Source organism: Podarcis erhardii (assembly GCF_964252035.2).
Source record: "Podarcis erhardii genome assembly, chromosome: 2".
NCBI classification, from domain to species: Eukaryota; Metazoa; Chordata; class Lepidosauria; order Squamata; family Lacertidae; genus Podarcis; species Podarcis erhardii.
Window position 1 is genome coordinate 112,019,491 of NC_138498.1, and position 18,860 is coordinate 112,038,350.

Consider the following 18,860-nt stretch of genomic DNA (forward strand, 5'->3'; position numbering starts at 1 on the left):
CCACACCCATAGCTGTCAACCGTCCCTTATTTGGCGGGAAAGTCCCTTATCCCAGCGCTGTGTCCCGCTGCTGTCCCTTATTGATGATGTCCCTTAAATTTCCCGGGTTTCAAAGGAAGCAGCTCCTCTCCCTCCCTCCCCGCTGGCCAGGGAGGAGGGAGGCTCCAACTGTGTTGCTTGGATGCGTTGCTCACCCAATAAGGAGTCTGAGAACGACTGGGGGGGTGGAGCTTGCATGCCTTGTGCTGATCAAATCGGCCGCGTTGCCTGGGGACTCGCCTTTGCTCAGTGCTTCCCTGCGGAGAGGTGACGGTGGTTTTCCTTGCTGCATCCCCTTTGCCAGGTTGCTGTGCTGTGGGAACCACCGCTTGAGGCTTTGTTTGGCTGCTGGCTGACTAAAATCCCCTATTTTGGTTGCTGATCCCTTATTTTCGAGGCTGCTGGTCCCTTATTTTCAAATCTGTAAGTTGACAGCTATGCCATGTACCTATGGGACCGCCTCTCCTGATATGCCCCGCAGAGGACCTTAAGGTCCACAAATAACAACACTTTGGAGGTCCCAAGCCTTAAGGAGGTTAGATTGGTTTTGGCCAGGGCCAGGGCCTTTTCAGCACTGGCCCCGACTTGGTGGAATGCTCTGTCAGAAGAGACTAGGGCCCTGCGGAACTTGACATCTTTCCGCAAGGCCTGCAAGACACAGCTGTTCTGCCTGGCCTTTGGTTTGGACTCAGTCTGACCCTTATGTTTCCCTCCCCTTATGGTCTTGATTTATCAGCTACTTTAAAATGAGGCTGCATTTTAAATTGCATTTTAACCTGTATTTTAAATTGTTGTTTTTTTCTCCCCCCCCCCCTCTTTTTCCCCTATTATGTTTTTATTGTGATTTTATTGGTGTTAGTTGCCCTGAGCCCAGCTCTGGCCAGGGAAGGTGGGGTATAATAATAATAATAATAATAATAATTATAATAATTATTATTATTATTATTATTATTATTATTATTATTTTAATTATTATTATTATTATTATTATTATTATTATTATTATTATTATTATATTCCTGTCATCTCCCGGTTGGGCTTGGAAATATCCCCTGTCTGATATGAAAGGTGGAAGAAACCAAACGTCAAGGAGAAGGGTTCTGGAGTAACCATCCTTCAGGGGTTTCATGTCACGCTCCGGGAGAGCACTTTCGCCAAGTGATGCTTCCCTCTGGCAATCTGAAGTGGTGTGGTCCAAGAAGAGCTTCACCAACTTGGCTCTTGTTTCTGTAAACTAGGCCTTGGGCTACAACTGTAACTAATCTCTGGGTAGTTGGCAGAAATGTGGGGTTCTATGCAGGGTGGAGTGTGTGTGTGTTGAACACACAGTAACTACAGGATAGGGGCACAGAACAAAATGCGGTAATGGTGGGAAGGGGCAGCCACAGTTGCAACGTGTGGTGTAGTGGTTAAGAGCGGTAGACTCGTAATCTGGTGAACTGGGTTCGCTTCCCCGCTCCTCCACGTGCAGCTGCTGGGTGACCTTGGGCCAGTCACACGTCTCTGAAGTCTCTCAGCCCCACTTACCTCACAGAGTGTTTGTTGTGGGGGAGGAAGGGAAAGGAGGATGTTAGCCGCTTTGAGACTCCTTTGGGTCTCAAAGCAGGATATCAAATCCAAACTCTTCAAATGAGTGGAGAACATACAGGATCCTCATCATATTTTTCATTTTTTTAGATGTTCTTTTTGCTTCCTTTCCCAGTTCTCCTCTCCATTTTTTCCTCTCTCAAGATAACGGAAAAGCACTGAGCAAAGCTAAACGCTCGTCAAAATGACATAGTCCTTCCTAGACCTAGACTTCCTAGATGTCAAAGAGAAGAACAACTACCAGACCTTTAGAAGACATCTGAAGGCAGCCCTGTTTAGGAAAGCTTTTAATGTTTGATGCATTACTGTATTTTAATATTTTGTTGGAAGCCGCCCAGAGTGGCTGGGGAAGCCCAGCCAGATGGGCGGGGCATAAATAATAAATTATTATATTATATTATTATTATAGACTGCACCACTCATAACCACAGACAATGTCACGTTATCAAATGCTCATCCGTGCAAAAGGTTCTTTCTTGCATGTAGACAACTAGCACATAAGGAGAGAAACCTAGCCTTCTTCTTTGTGTGCTAGTTTTCTACTTGCAAGGGGCTCCTTTTATGCAATGAAGCGTTATAAAAGCTAGCCCACCGTTCTGCCATATGAATCAGTATAGTCCAGGAAGGCTCTTGTGATGGTTTTTGCTGGACATATAGATTGGCCCATTGATTCTTATCTCCTTTTAAAAACACTCAGCTTCCTTCTTTCCTTCCTTGAATGTCACCCAGACATTCACAGCTTGCTATCAGTTCACAGCAAAAGCCCAGCAATATACAGCATATTGTATTGACACGTGCAAGCAAACCACCCCCAAGAAAACCCCTAAAAGTTTGTGGTGACGTTGGGCTCATCTACTTTGTTGTTACATCTCCTTCCCACAAGCCTTGGACACCCACACCTCTTTCTCCCTCTGCCTGGCCTTCTAGACATCCCAAGAACCCCACACAATTAGAGAGCTGTTCTATTATTATGAGAGTCAATCACAGGGGCTGCACAATCTGAGCCATTGCTTGCCGGAATTGCTGAACTGAACTCCCAAGAGACCCTTGCATAAGCTTAGCAGTGTGTTCCACCAGTAAAAGAGGTGCCTAAGTACATTGCAGAATTATAGTGGCTGGCAGTGCTACTATATTTCACAATAAAGCAGCACACTTCAGTTGGGAAACTAGTCAGTAAAGCTCTCCTTTAACGATGTGGTGAATTTTAATCCACGTTTAAAAGGCCTGCCTTGTCGCCGTTTATTAAAGGCATTTTGTCTCTGGTTTGTTACTCTAATGGGACATAAAAATAAAATATTAACGACCCCCTTTCCTTTTATCCACAAAGTGGTAGTTTTGGCTTGTTCCCAACATAAATATCTCTTCACAGTACCATAAAGCGTCTCCATCTTTATTAACTTTCAGGAGGAATTTGAAAACATTCCTGTTTCCCCAGGCATTAAGATTAAGATTGGCTTAAGATTACTGTTGCTGAAAAGCCCTGAAATCGCTGGGTGGAAGAATTTATTTTTTTGAATAATTAAAAAAAAACCAACAAAAAAAAACCTGCAAGTGGTTTCAAAAGGTTTTTAACGGTAACGGTAACGGTAACTGCTTTTCTATGTTTTTAACTGTAATTGTTTTAAGACTATTTTAGAACGTTTTCATTTTCAAATTGTGTATTTGTTTGCAATCCTGGGTAAGATATAAATTCAATAAATCAATATGCGAGCACCTAAAATGATAACTCGGAAAAACAGAAATACATTACAACGAGTAGAATGTGTCCTTTTATTTAAAATGCATCTCTGGGTTATTTGTGGGGCATAGGAATGCGTTCATTTCCCCCCAAAAAATATAGTCCAGCCCCCCACAAGGTCTGAAGGACAGTGGACCGGCCCCCTGCTGAAAAAGTTTGCTGACCCCTGTCTTAAACTGTGGGGCACGCACTCTGCCCTTCAGGTGCAGCCCTTCCCCTCCCCAATGAGACTTTGGTGCTTTGACGGAAGCTCAAGATTCTTCCTAAGCATCCGTGGTCCCTTTCAGCATGAAGCGAGGCGAGCAGCAGTCTCCCACACCTCCCAACGGCCGAGTCCGCTCTGAGCTTTCCGCAAACATACTGCAGAAGTGTGGAATTTGGTGCTGGGCTGAGAATTCAACACCCCAAGAACAAGAACGTTCACTTGAACAAGCGAAACGAGGCAGGGAAGAATCGCCCTATGATCTGGGCAAAGGGCCACAACGCAGGAGAAGGACACCTGCGCTGCATGCAGAAGGTCGCTTCTGCTCAATCCCTCCAGTAGGGACTGGGAGAAAAACGTTATCGGAAACCCCAGACAACCACTTCCGGTCAGGGTAGACAATGCTGGCCTAGATAGGCCAATGGTACGAAGATCCAGTGGAGGAGCTTAGGTTTTCTAGGTGCTCCCTAGCTCTGACCAGGTGTCCATGAGGCATTTGGGTTGCTCTGACCCTCAGACGTTCCCGTCTAACGCCACCCCTACAAAAGCCTCTCCCAACGGTTCTCCTCTCCTTCTCCTCTGCAAAACCACCACGTCCCCCCTGTTTTAGTTCAGCTCCTCCCTCCCCAAAATCCCACAACCGGCCCCTCACCGGAGTTCTCGGCGCTGTGGGGCAGATCCGGCAGTTTCATGCGGGCCCTGTTGGGCTCCTGGTACTCCGTCTCCCCCGAGTGGATGCGCTCGTAGCGGTTCGAGTGCCGGTGGGAGCCCATCGTGTTGTTGATGACGATGGTGTCGCTTGGCGCCGAGAGGTGGACAGTGAGGTCGTCGTCCGAGATGCGGCGTTGCGCCTAAGGGGCATAGAAGCGTCAGTCGCTCAAGAGGCCATGACAGAAGTGGATATACACAGCAAACCTCACATTGCTCAGGCCCTCGAGGCATTAATTCGCCCAATTCTACAGCCCTTTATTTATACCTTCCCTTCCTGTCATGGTGTTCACAAGGCACTGACCCAACCCAAACTTGTCAAGCTTCCTCAAGGTGCTGACTTTCTGTGTCTTCAGACCCTACCCTGGACTTTAACCCCACAGATTCTCCTGCCGCCCCCCCCCCAACTCAGATCATTCCGGAACTATTGGCTCTCTCTTCGCCTACCTAGTGGTGGATCCCAAGCTGGGTCCCTCAGAAATTTATCAGAGGTTAATTTATGAGGAGATTGGTAATGGCAGACAAGCTGCCCCAAAAGACATCCCCCACCCCCAGTCATACATTCAATAAATACAGTGGTACCTCAGGTTACAGACGCTTCAAGTTACAGACTCCGCTAACCCAGAAATAGTACCTCAGGTTAAGAACATTGCTTCAGGATGAGAACAGAAATTGTGGGGCAGCAGCGGGAGGCCCCATTAGCTAAAGTGGTACCTCAGGTTAAGAACAGTTTCAGGTTAAGAACAGACCTCCAGAACAAATTAAGTTCTTAACCCGAGGTACCACAGTAATGACAATCATGTTCATTTGCTCTCTGTGGCCAGTCGTCAGTGCCCTCCATGGCCAATGTTCATTTGCCCTCCATAACCAATCTTCCTCTGCATGTTGTAGGGGAGTTGCTGGTCCCATTCTGAAGCTGTTTCCCATTCAGGTAGGCTGTTAGCTGGGCCCAAGAGGCCTAGTGCCCCTTGTAGCCTTTTAAGGGTGCCCTACAAGTGCACCCCAGAATCCCAGCAGACCTAAGAAAGCCAGTGTCATTCCAGACAAGGCTCCAGCATACAAAGCCTCATGGCCATGAAGCTAATGGGCTGGTTTTGGGGCAGGCACTATCACTCAGCCCAACCTACTCTGCAGGGTTGTTGTGAGGATAAGGGGCTCTCCAGGGTCTCGGGCAGAGAAAATTCTAGCTGATATCCTTTGAACTGGAGGTGCCCTACTGCATCCAAAGCCACCTTTTCTCACTGAGTAAGAGGCCCTACCCTGATCAGTGAGTCATGCAGAGACGCAGCGGGTGGGCTCCTCAACAGGGGAGCGATCCTTAATTCTACATGCTTTAAAAACAAACCTTTATAGTAGTATATCTAAAAGTAAGATTCTATTTCCAGTCAATGCAATCAGGTGTGTCTTAGGCAGCAGAAGTTGGGCTGAGTTAACAAAGTCTTAAATGCACTTAAGCGGATGCAGATTTTTAAGTTGCCCACTCCGAAGCGGTAAGACCACCTTAATTTGGGGCCATCGAAACCATGGCCACCCATTGAATCATCCTTCCCGTGATGCAGCCCAGCTTACCTTCCCCAAGATCTTCTGCCAATATTGCCGCCAGAGGATGAGGAAGATGACAACCAATAGGAGAAGGATAATGGCCACCAGGCACCCAATCAGGATGGAGGTGTTGCTGTTGTCGTCCTTTGCAATGGGCTGCCCTGATTTTGGTTCCCCTTGACTTTCCAGATCTTAAAAAGAAACAGAGAAACATAATAATAAAGTCCATTCATGGCCTCCGAGCGCCGCCATTTTGAAACAGGTGGAATTTTGGGCTCAGGGTGGGCAAAATTATTCCTTAGGTAGCTTTGCTCTCAGGTTTGAGGGCTACTCACCTTGGAGCGTGAGGTTTGTGCCAATGTTGGCTTTTTCGCTCTGCGCAGAACCCAGAGCCGGTGAGAGGGGAACGTCGTGGCCCGAGGGGTGAGGCAGAGCGATCACTGGAGGGCGACGGCTTGAGGCAGAGAAGGAGGGGTCATCCACAACGTCTGGAAGGAAAAGGAAATGCGAAGGATAACCAAGTGACGAAAGGAGTGGATATGACAAATAAGTGTAACAACAATTGTAGAATAGCAATTTGAGCGCTGGGCCAGGAGCTGGGAGACCAGGGTTAAACTCTCGCTCAGCCTCTTCTGCTCTCCACCTGCATGGCTCTGCACCCAGCCAACCAACCCCAACTCACCAGAGAGAAAGCCAACTTCACTGAAAAGCATCCATTCGCCGGCAAAGTGGAAGTGGCACTGGACGAACTTGCCGAGCCGCCCTCCCAGGTCCACCGTGAGGGACCGGGCGCTGGGATCCCTCACGTCCACGGCGAGTTGTTGCGAGACAGGCGTGGGCTCCCAGGCCGTGGCCAGGCTGCGCTTGAAAAGGCAGTCCACCTGCCGGAAGACGCTCACCCCGTGTGTGTGCATGTTGTTGCAGTGGACCTGGGGTGGGGCAGCGGGGGGAAAAGAAGACGGTTGGAGGAGAGGCCATTTTGAAGCAAGCTTATTCCCCTGGCATCCCCATCATCGTCTATAGGTTGAACGCAACCGAACGCTCATTTTACTCACACGATTGCAAGCTTACACGGACCATGAATAAATAAATAGAAAGGGAGACCCTTAACTTTTCAGGCTTTGGGGGCTCTTGAGAGATTTTGTGGGGTGTCCCACAGGGTTTTCCCTGCACAAAAAAAACACTTCTAAGCCTTTCGCCTTGCTTACAGGGCTCTGGGTCATGCAAGGCCTCTGGGAGGCTCCCATGAGATCTCACAGGGTCATGAGTCTCAGAGGCCTTCCACAACCCTCCCCTAACCCTGTGAGCAGGTGGACCAACACTATGGGCCTGAGGCCTCTACAGCCACACACACACACACACACACACACACACACCCATGTTTGTTAGGATGGAGCTCAGGCCCTGCAATCTTGAGGGGACAGAGGAGGCCTGGTGGGAAGCCGCCTGAGCCGTGAAATGTGGGAAGACGCCATGCAGATCAGTGCGTGAATGTCGCATCAGAAGGAGGCCTGGTCAGCCTCTCCCGATGCGACAGTCATCATGCAAGCAGTGTGCAATGCCCATGATGACACGCATAATGTCACACACACATACAATGCACATCGCATGACGTCAGCCCCCCCCCAACACACACATTTTGGGCGCAACTCAGCACCTGTGCCTATAAGGAAGGAGCAGAGCTTTAACAGCTGCTTCTGCTACAGGTTTTCCTTATTTGTCACAAGAGGAAAGTGGGTTCTGATTACACAGTTCTCAAGCGTTAGAGGCCAGGTTAGAAAGCGCATCTATCTGAAAACTACAGAAGGAGGCTGGTGGGATGATGATGGGTGGTTAGATGGAGAAGAGGGAGCAGACTGGAAGGGGGAGGAGATGTCAGCAGCAGGAGAGGCGACAGGGTTTAGTGAACAGGAAGAGGCTGCGGCAGAGAGCAGTTCAGACTCCGACTCTGAGGCTGAAGCAGAGGCTGGAGGGGAGAGGAGCCAAGAAGCAAAGTGGAGACAGACTGATGGAGAATATAGGGTGTCCCCCGCTACTGCTGCAACCAGCTCCCCTCTCCTTAAGTCATGGCAACTGTTTCATCGGGGCAAGACCTCCTGGAAAGAGTTGCTGAGACCACTAGGCCTGAGCTGAGTTTTGCTTCCCTGAATCAAGAAATAACTGGACTGGTCTCAGGTAACTTCTTGTTTTTGTTGCTGACCCGCACCTGACTCCAACCGTGACACTCGCTTACCTTCATGTAAGTGAAGGCTCTGAGCTGGTCAAACTCAAACTCCATCTCGATGAAGCCCTTGGGGAAAGAGCTGTTCCTCCAGCCTACGTAGTCGTACCCTGGCCAGACGCGCAGCTCTTTGTTGTGGGTGAAATCGTCCAGGCCAACCACCCCATCAGTCAGCTGGCCAAGGCCCCCGAAATGCAAGCTGTGGTTGGAATGGAATAGAATAGAGTTGCAAGGGAGTCACTAAGGAAAAAAAGAATACACTGGGCACTTGGGTCGAACCAAGGCGCCCCTTAAACGTCGCACTAGTGTGAAGGAGAGTGCATTTCTATGTGTTCGTTCTACAATATTGACATAGAATTGAAAGACCTGCAACCGTATGGCCAATGCCATGATCAGCAACACAGGGATCTAGCAGGTAGAGATATAAGATACAAACAAGATTCAGCCTGTTTCCTGGGTGCAGGGAAGGAGCTGTCAGTGCTTAATTATCTGGAGCCCTACCTGGCTGGCTGGAAGACACAGCAGCCCTTCCACCATTCTCTGAGCCAACAGTGTGAGGCGGCAGCTAAAAAAGCCAATGCAATTCTGGGCTGCATCAATAGGAGTATTGCATCTAGATCAAGGGAAGTAATAGTGCCACTGTATTCTGCTCTGGTCAGACCTCACCAGGAGTACTGTGTCCAGCTCTGGGCACCACAGTTCAAGAAGGACACTGACAAACTGGAACGTGTCCAGAGGAGGGCAGCCAAAATGGTCAAAGGCCTGGAAACGATGCCTTATGAGGAACGGCTAAGGGAGCTGGGCATGTTTAGCCTGGAGAAGAGGAGGTTAAGGGGTGACATGATAGCCATGTTCAAATATATAAAAGGATATCACATAGAGGAGGGAGAAAGGTTGTTTTCTGCTGCTCCAGAGAAGCGGACACGGAGCAATGGTTCCAAACTACAAGAAAGAAGATTCCACCTAAACATTAGGAAGAACTTCCTGACAGTAAGAGCTGTTCAACAGTGGAATTTGCTGCCAAGGAGTGTGGTGGAGTCTCCTTCTTTGGAGGTCTTTAAGCAGAGGCTTGACAACCATATGTCAGGAGTGCTCTGATGGTGTTTCCTGCTTGGCAGGGGGTTGGACTCGATGGCCCTTCTGATCTCTTCCAACTCTATGATTCTATGATCAGAGTCCCCTGAGTGTCTCCAGCTTCCCAGCCTTGCAGAAGTCAAAGACTGCAAAATAAGCAAGGGCTCCTTTAACAGCCCAGTCGGTTCCTCCAGAGCTGAATGCACTCTGGGTCTTGGCAGCCTACATAAGGTTTTGGTTGGCTCTAGCTCCCTGCTGAGACAACATCTTCTGTGGCAGGCTCACAGGAAGGCAAGTCACAAAGGAGAAAGCAGATGAGAAAGGTACCTTGGACAGCTCCAAGGGGGACTCTGCTGGCCAAAGTATAATCCTAAGGCAGATACCAAGAGGAAGATGCTTCAGCCAGTATGGTGACCTGGAGCTGCCCAGGGTACTTATGTATGCTCTCGCTCTCCTCTGATGTGTTTTTGACTTGCTACCTGCTTTCCCTTTGAGACTCAAGCTCCTCCAGAACCGGACAGGTGAGGCTGGCTGTGCAGGAGAGAAAAGGCCCCATGCCATGGGAAAGACCCACAGTGTTGCGCCTTCCTCGCGGCTACAGGTCTTTCGATGCTACAGCTACACTACAAGATCAAGAACACAGAAAACTTGGCTGCCGCAGCATAACTATAGTGCTTAGAAGGTTCCTCAATATTTTCAAAATTTGGCTGGTGTGGCAGAAGGTGTAATAAGGCAGGTGGCCAATATGTAGCTAATAATTTTTAGACACCATTGTTTTCTTCTCTCACTCAGCCCCAATCGTCTCTTCTTTCCTTTTTCTCATGCAGTTATCTATCGCTATGGGTCACCCACCAAACCTGGGCCCTCCTGTTAATGTTCTTGTTGCTCATGTCTGCATTTTTTTCCAGCACAAATCCTGTCATAGTCCTATCTCACCTCCGTTTTATAAAAAAGCCAACCCAGGCTGAGAACGTGATTTGCCCCAGATGACACCCTGAGCTTCCGGCTGTTTTAACTCCACAACTATTACACAATGAGAAACTCTCTTTGGGTGGAGTCACACAATCAGCTTGCAGCCCCATTCACAAGGTGACCAAATAGAAGTTCCCTTCCTGTTTTCTCAGGAGATGAACAAAACGTCTGAACACATTTTGAACTGCAACTCCATAATCCCTGGCCATTGGCCATGCTAGTAAGGGCTGATGGGAGTTGTAGTCATAAACATCTGAAGACCACCAGGTTGAGGGAAAGCTGGTCGGTCTAACATAACCCAGTGAACTGACAGGTGATGAAATCTTCAGATGCATCATGTGATGTCTGCAGCTGTCATGTGACTAACCTGGTCATCTGAACCCACCCTTTGAAGCTGAAGTTTCAGGCTGGGATTGCCATGCTTTTAGGGCCACCCAAGCACAGAATTCAACAACAGGGGGGCAGGGATGTTCACTCACTCACTTGCTGACGCTGTGCCCATCGTAAGTGGAGTCATTCAGGTAGACTGGTTCTGGAACCAGAGGCATGACCTGGCCGAGAGGAGCCGTGTACGACTGAAGTCCATCTGGTGGAAGGAAACAAACACATTCAGAAGAAGACCTCAAGCTCCTGGTCCTCAGGAGGATCAAACTTCATGTGCAGCAAAGGCTTCTGGGTATGTGGAGCAAACCCCAAGCGCATGCGTACAGAGAGGGGGTGAGGAAAACAGGAACATATGAAGGAGCCTTCTGTTGAGTCAGGCGGTTGGTCTATCTAGCCTAATACCATCAAACCTGATGCTGTACAGGTATTTCCCTTGAACTACAACTCCCATCAAGCCTGATCAAAGGGTTGGGATGATGGGAGTTGTAGTCCAAAAACATCTAGGGGACTCAAGGTTGGGGAAGGTTGCTCTAACCACCACATCGCACCGGCTCTGCATATGCAGGTGAGTTCAGGAAAAGAACTGGACCGTGTTGTTGTGTCAAGGACAAAAATAATAACCAGCTGGCTCACCTTTCCAGACGCAGCCATAGAGCTCCACACGCAGGCAGACACTCATGACTCGGTCCGCACGTGGGTAGAAGCGGACATAACGGGCAATAACCGGGGGGCCCAGGTCCTTCAGCACCACTTCTTCTGTATTTTCATTACCCGAAATCACCTAAGGGGCAGGAAGTTAGTTTTCTGTCATTGCTCGGGAACGTGCACAGGTAATGGCAATTCTGAGCTTTGGCATTTGAATAAAGACATTGGTGGACGCGGGTGGCGCTGTGGGTTAAACCACAGAGCCTAGGACTTGCCGATCAGAAGGTCGGCGGTTTGAATCCCCATGACGGGGTGAGCTCCTGTTGCTCGGTCCCTGCTTCTGCCAACCTAGCAGTTCGAAAGCACATCAAAGTGCAAGTAGATAAATAGGTACCGCTCTGGCGGGAAGGTAAACGGTGTTTCCGTGTGTTGCTCTGGTTCGCCAGAAGTGGCTTAGTCCTACTGGCCACATGACCCGGAAGCTGTCTGTGGACAAACGCTGGCTCCCTCGGCCAATAAAGCGAGATGAGCGCCACAACCCCAGAGTCGGCCACAACTGGACTTAACACTCAGGGGTCCCTTTACCTTTGAAGACATTGGTGGAATTTTTAAAGTCAGAGATGGGCAACCTGTGGCCCTCGGGGTGCTGCTGAACTCAGACTTCCATCAGCCCAATCCATCAGGGATGACAAAAGCTATAAAGTCCAGAAACAACTGGAGGGAGTCACACTAGCCATCTCTGGTTTAGGCAGTGTATGGTGCAATGTCAGGATTATACCTGGGAAGTAGCGCATAAGCAAAGAGATCGGCCTGCCATGCTAGGAAAGGTCCTCTCTATTTATTAGACATAGAACCAGTCTTCAAAGAGATGTAAACCTGTTTCTGGGCTCTCCCACTTCAGAGAGCGAAAAACTCCATCCAAACAGAAAACTACAGGTCATCAAGAAGGGTTCCAACCCAGCCTTCTCCCTGACATGCTGTTTTCCCATGAGCAGGATTCCCCTTTTGCGGAGAGGCTGGCTGCAAAACCGGTTTCTGGTCCTGCCCCCCTCCGAAATGCAGGTGGAGTGGGGGTTCCCATGATGAAATACACCTTTCTCAGTAGCGGACAGCATAGGTGAGACGTTGCTGCTCAACTGACCTCCAGTCAGTTGCATCGCTTCTCCTTACCAGGAGGCAGAGAAGTAGGGGCAAGGCAGAGGTGAGGTTGGTGCAGTGCAAACACACCAGCAGGAGGGCCAGATTTAGCTCTGCAGGTGTGTTTGCACAGTGACGACTGTGCACCACTGTCTCACCTCACCCCCTCGACTTCCAGTGATGCAACTGATGGGGGGTGAAGTAAGCAGCTACACCACACCTGATGTTAGCAATTTCACTCCTCCTGGGGAAGGAAGAGAGTCTTATATCTTCCGCTGTGGGTACTATTACACTGTACTTTCGCTTTCTTTCTTTCTTTTTGTTCTCTCGGAGCTGGAGAGAACGGACGCCATTTTGCTTTTGTCTGTACATAGTGTGTCACTAAACAGTAGATTAGCTCTACAATGTCTCACTTTTCTTGCTGTGTTATGCCAGAAGATTAGGGTGCATATACCAGCTGGTATAAGGGATGCGGGTGGCGCTGTGGGTTAAACCACAGAGCCTAGGACTTGCCGATCAGAAGGTCGGCAGTTTGAATCCCCGTGATGGGGTGAGCTCCTGTTGCTCGGTCCCTGCTCCTGCCAACCTAGCAGTTCGAAAGCACGTCAAGTGCAAGTAGATAAATAGGTACTGCTGTGGCAGGAAGGTAAACGGCGTCAGAGGTCCCTTTACCTTACCAGCTGGTATATGTCACTAGGAAGCGCACTGGAAGAGAAGGGAGATGCCTTTTCCAGAGCTGCGCATACTGAAGGATGCTCAGAGTTTTGGGGGCTTGCAGCCCCCCCAACATTTTCCCAACACCTATGCCGTCTGCTACTGAGAAAAGGCACACTCTAATTGTAGTTTGAAGCAGGGCAGAACAGAAACAGGCTTTCCACCTGAGTAAGAAAAATACTTTGTTGGTGCTACAGATTTCCAATGGGCTCTGTAAGCCTTGAAAGCAAGCCCAGATAAAAAGCTTTCACACAACCTGCTCCATTCCCATCAAACACCTGGAACTTCCCTTCCCTTGGGAACTACTTTAAGTGCTTCTCTAAACGTTTCAAACTCTGCCCTAAAACAACGGTAAGTTGCCTGGCAATTAAGATTATTTTATGAAAATCCATCTAATTTTGATCATTGAAAAATGAAATCTTTACCTGCTAAAGATTTTTTTAAAAAATACAGAATAGGTAAACACCTGACCATTAGGTCCAGTCGTGGCCGACTCTGGGGTTGTGGCGCTCATTTTGCTTTACTGGCCGAGGGAGCCAGCGTGCAGTTTCCGGGTCATGTGGCCAGCATGACTAAGCTGCTTCTGGAGAACCAGAGAAGTGCAAGGAAACCAGAACAGTGCTGTTTACCTTCCCGCCGGAGCGGTACCTATTTATCTACTTGCACTTTGACGTGCTTTCAAACTGCTAGGTTGGCAAGAGCAGGGACCGAGCAACGGGAGCTCACCCCATCACGGGGATTCGAACCGCCGACCTTCTGATCAGTAAGTCCTAGGCTCTGTGGTTAGACCACAGCACCACCCACGTCCCTAATGAATAATAAAGCCTCTGCCATAATAAAGCCTCTGCAATTCACCAAATTTACCCCATATATGCGATTCCACATTTTGTAGCCGTCGACTAATATTTCTTTAAGCAATGACATCACAACTTAGCCTAACATTTGATCTCATGAGTGGAATCTGTGAATGCCACGCCTTCCGCTAGCCCCACCTCCCCGCCTCCCATTGGCTGCCTTCACCTGCGCTCACTTCAGCTCCTCCCCTCGCTTACCTCGTTGCCCCACCGGTCCCGCCAAGGCATCCAGCGGTGCCCGTCCCGGCTGTAGTGTAGCCGGTAGGAGCGGGCAAATTCTTTGCCATGACCACTCGCATGGCGACCCTGCGTGCCCACCAAGGTTAAGAAGTGCAGCCGCCGCAGGTCTATCTCCAAGTACTCCGCATCGTTAGGGTAGACGGGTCCTGCAGGGCACCAGGCTCCATCTCCCTCGCTCAACGCCAACCTGGAGAGCAAGAAAAGGGAGAAGACAGAAAGGTGGATATGTTAACGAACCTGTATTTGGGCAGGGGCACATTTCACAAATCACATTTAAGTCTCCCTAGCACCTCTTGCAAGGGACGCGGGTGGCGCTGTGGGTTAAACCACAGAGCCTAGGACTTGCCAATCAGAAGGTCAGAATCCCCGCGACAGGGTGAGCTCCTGTTGCTCGGTCCCTGCTCCTGCCAACCTAGCAGTTCGAAAGCACGTCAAAGTGCAAGTAGATAAATAGGTACCACTCCAGCGGGAAGGTAAACGGCATTTCCGTGCGCTGCTCTGGTTTGCCAGAAGCAGCTTAGTCATGCTGGCCACATGACCCAGAAGCTGTACGCCGGCTCCCTCGGCCAATAAAGCGAGATGAGCGCCGCAACCCCAGAATCAGCCACAACTGCACCTAATGGTCAGGGGTCCCTTTATCTTTACCTAGCACCTCTTGCATGCTATTTTTCTCGCACGCCAGGTTGAGCAGACCACCCCCATCCCTCCTTGGATGGATGTCCACAACGTTGAGCTGAAGGAATAAGAGGGCAACAGGAAGATTACGCCAAAGGGATTTGGGGCAGGAACATGGCCCTATTTCACACTGCTCTTTATAGGGAAGGCGTCCAAGAATGACAGTCGTACTGGACGGTGCCGCACATGTTCATGTGGAAGGACATGTGGGAGGCCTAAACGGCCTCAGCCCAGTATACCTGGAGGAGCGTCTCCACCCCCATCGTTCCGCCCAGACGCTGAGGTCCAGCTCCAAGGGCCTTCTGGTGGTTCCCTCACTGCGAGAAGTGAGCTTACAGGGAACGAGACAGCGGGCCTTCTTGGTAGTGGCGCCCGCCCTGTGGAACACCCTCCCATCAGATGTCAAAGAGATAAACAACTACCTGGCATTTAGAAGACATCTGAAGGCAGCCCTGTTCAGGGAAGTTTTTAATGTGTGACATTTTAACATATTTTTAATCTTTGTTGGAAGCCGCCCAGAGTGGCTGGGGAAACTCAGCCAGATGGGCAGGGTACAAATAATAAATTATTATTATTATTATTATTATTATTATTATTATTATTATTATTATTATATCGTGGAGCTTGGGGCGGGCATCCTATCTTACTGAACAGCGTGAACAGTCCTTTCCAGCTGACCTGGTCAAAAGACCTTCGTCAGGTCTACGAGGGCAGTGTACTGTGAACAACTGAAATGTATTGTACAACTGCAAGGGGGAAAAGCAAGTTACAACTTTACATTTCAAAGGCCATCGTCACCTGCTGTGTTTGGCGGCCGTCGAGTCAGACCACGAGCTGGAGGCTGAGAGGGCCTCATCCGGGATGGTGCGATCCTGCATGCCCAATGCATAGCGACACTTAGCTGCAAAGGGGGAAGGAAGCAAGAGAATGAAGAGCAAAGATGACCCCTTTGCATTATACACACCCCTCTGCAAAAATCATGAACTATTAATACTGGCCTGATCCGCATAACATCAATTATATAGTATGTCACATTGAAACCAATGGGTTGCAAGTTAACCTAGGATGGGATGCTTTTAATGAGACTTGAGAACATAAGAGGAACTCTGCCAGATCAGGACAAAGGGACCCATCTATACCAGAATCCTCCCCCCCCCCCAAATAGTGGACATGCACAATCATATTCCCTGCTTAACATGTCCCCTCTTATAACCAGGCCTGACACCACCAAAAGGCAGGCTTGGCTAGATACTGATGCCCAAAGGCACTGAAGAGCGCAGGCCTTGGGACTCCATTTTGAAAATGGGGGGGGGGGGGGAGATGGCCACCACCATAAAAACATGGCATCCACATTCTAGCACCATCCTGTGTTGAATTAGTTCTCTCAGTCTATATTCTCAGTTTATCCTCTGTATCATGGGAATATGCCCCACCGGGGGAAAAGTGAGACTTACATCTGAGTAGTAAACTGTCACAGGGTTGAGCCCTGCATATCAAAACTCATTTTGTCTGTCTGTTTGCTACCAGGCCTGTTTCAAGGTGCTTGTGTTAATCCACAAAGCCCTAAACAAATTGGACTCAAAGTACCTTAGGGACTGCCTGTCTCTGTTTGCTCCATCTCAGTCATTGAGAACCTCTGAGGTGTCAAGCCTCACTAGGGATCAAGCCTTTAGTGTGGCAGTCCCTGCACTGTGCAATTCCTTTTTGAAAAATCCAAGAATCAGACAAACATAAGGCTACTGTCCTACCTGGGACACAGGTGGCGCTGTGGTCTAAACCAGTGTTTCCCAACCTTGGGCCACCGGCTGTTTTCGAACTATAATTCCCATCATCCCTGACCACTGGTCTTGCTAGCTGAGGATTATGGGAGTTGTAGTCCAAAAACAGCTGGAGGCCCAAGGTTGGGAAATGCTGGTCTAAACCACTAAGCCTCTTGGGCTTGCCGATTGAAAGGTCGCGGTTTGAATCCCCACAATGGAGTGAGCTCCCATTACTCTGTCCCAACTTCCTGCCAACCTAACAGTTTGAAAGCACGCCAGTGAAAGTAGATAAATAGGTACTGCTGCGGCAGGAAGGTAAACGGCATTTCCGTGCGCTCTGGTTTCCATTACAGTGTCCCGTTGTGCCAGAAGTGGTTTCCGGCCACATGACCCGGAAAGCTGTCTATGGACAAACGCTGACTCCTTCGGCCTGAAAGTGAGATAAGCGCCGCACCCCCATAGTCCCCTTTGACTGGAATTAACCGTCCAGGGGTCCTTTACCTTTTTTACCATTTTTACTATCCTACCTACAAAAAGCAAAACACTTAGTACTGGATGTCAACGACTTCCACCAGAGGGTGCTCTAATTTCACACACAAGAGATGGACACTTTTTTAAAAAAAACCCAAGGATGTCCTTTTCTAGAGACACACTAAGTTTTAACATTCTGTTAATGTTCTGCAAGCTTTCAGCTCAATGTTCCGTTGTCTGGAACACTTTGTGATACTCTGGAATACAGCCAAAGGGGCAAATTCCATGCTAGGGGTGATTAGGGAAAACAGAGAGGATAAAACTGCCAGAATCCTAATGCTGCCCTTCATATATTATGTATGATGATGCAGTCCCATTTTGGAATCCTATATGCTGTGCTGACGCTCCATTTCAAACGGGAAATCACAGGGTTGGTGAAAGGGGCAGAAAAGGGTAAGCAAACCAAAATAATAAGGCTGGACTGAAGAACAGGCTGGCCAACTCCCAAGAGACTGCGATCTACGCACAGAGTCATAAACTGGCAGTGATCTACCCCCCTTTTTTTTGTCCAGGTCAAAGTCCAGGCCCAAAGTCTGGGGGGGTACAGGGGGCTGTTTTTTCAGGGGAGCCAAAGTTGTTTAGCTTCTTTGTGGGGAGCCAGTGATCTACCACAGACGTCTAGTGATCTACTGGTAGATCACGATCTACCTGTTGCACGTGCCTGGGCTAAAGCACTTGGGGATTTTTAGTTTACCAAAAAAAATATTAAAAAATATGATATGTTAGAAGTTGATAATATTAAGAAGGGTGTGGAGAAAACGGCTAGAGGTTCTTTTTTAATTTCTTAAATCTCCTCTGGTGATGCTAGAATTTTGGGGTACAGAATGAAACAGATAATTCAGAACAGACAATAACAGCAAGGAAAACTTCCTTGCATAATGTAGAATCCACTGCTGCAAGATGTGACGGTGAAGCTTATTTCATGGGCAGAGAGGATGAGGAATCTTTGGCCCTTTAGATGTCATTGGACTACAACTGCTGTCCATTTGCCAGGCTGGCTAGGGCCGATAGGAACTGGAGTTCAACAACATCTAGAAGGCCACAGGTTCCCCAGTCCTGATCTGCAGGAAACAGACAGACAGATACAGTGGTACCTCGCAAGACGAATGCCTCGTAAGACCAAAAACTCGCAAGACAAAAGAGTTTTTCATTTTTTGAGTTGCTTCGCAAGACGAATTTCCCTATGGGCTTGCTTTGCAAGACGAAAACGTCTTGCAAGTTTGTTTCCTTTTTCTTAAAACCGTTAATACCCAGGGTGCATTCAGGGGGTGCAGTTGCGACTTGACTTCGAGGAGCAACTCATAGCACACGGTGTGGTAGCCTTTTTGGAGGTTTTTGAAGACTTTGGTGATTTTTGAAGCTTTTCCAAAATCCGTGCTTCGCAAGACGAAAAATTCGCAAGACGAAAAAACTCGCAGAACGAATTAATTTCGTCTTGCGAGGTACCACTGCAGATAAATGATAGATAGATAGATGATAGATAGATAGATAGATAGATAGATAGATAGATAGATGATAGATAGATAGTATCCTTACGAGTGGAACCTGCAACAAAATGTTGCAGTGTGGAGTGTTCCTATTCACTGTTCCATTCGGTCAGCCATGCCCTTCTCCGAGATACTCCATTCCGTCTCCCCCCACCCCTCAACATTCCATGGCCACTGAGGGTGCTCATTCCCCATTAGGCTGCTTCCAGAGCTTTCTCCTCCCTCTTGTGTGCAAGATGGCGCCATTTTGGTTTCATGAGCAACCAACAGCTCTCACATCTGTGCATCGGAAATAAGATAGAGGCATCGGACAAAACTATGTTGGGGATTAACCAACGTAGAAGAAAGGC

The 18,860-nt window shown here is 48.7% G+C and overlaps 1 protein-coding gene across 2 annotated transcripts in view; it reads right to left on the reverse strand.

Annotated features, from left to right (window-relative positions):
- DDR1 (discoidin domain receptor tyrosine kinase 1) overlaps positions 1 to 18,860 on the reverse strand; it is a 98,216-nt gene that overhangs the window by 11,990 nt on the left and 67,366 nt on the right. For both annotated transcript variants that reach the window (XM_081852475.1, XM_081852476.1), the window contains 9 exons: positions 15,531 to 15,633; positions 14,016 to 14,244; positions 11,101 to 11,248; positions 10,567 to 10,669; positions 8,050 to 8,236; positions 6,499 to 6,745; positions 6,152 to 6,304; positions 5,844 to 6,007; positions 4,219 to 4,417 (listed from right to left, as the gene is read on the reverse strand). In XM_081852475.1, the coding sequence (XP_081708601.1) occupies positions 4,219 to 4,417; positions 5,844 to 6,007; positions 6,152 to 6,304; positions 6,499 to 6,745; positions 8,050 to 8,236; positions 10,567 to 10,669; positions 11,101 to 11,248; positions 14,016 to 14,244; positions 15,531 to 15,633 (1,533 nt within the window). The remainder of the gene's footprint in view (positions 1 to 4,218; positions 4,418 to 5,843; positions 6,008 to 6,151; positions 6,305 to 6,498; positions 6,746 to 8,049; positions 8,237 to 10,566; positions 10,670 to 11,100; positions 11,249 to 14,015; positions 14,245 to 15,530; positions 15,634 to 18,860) is intronic.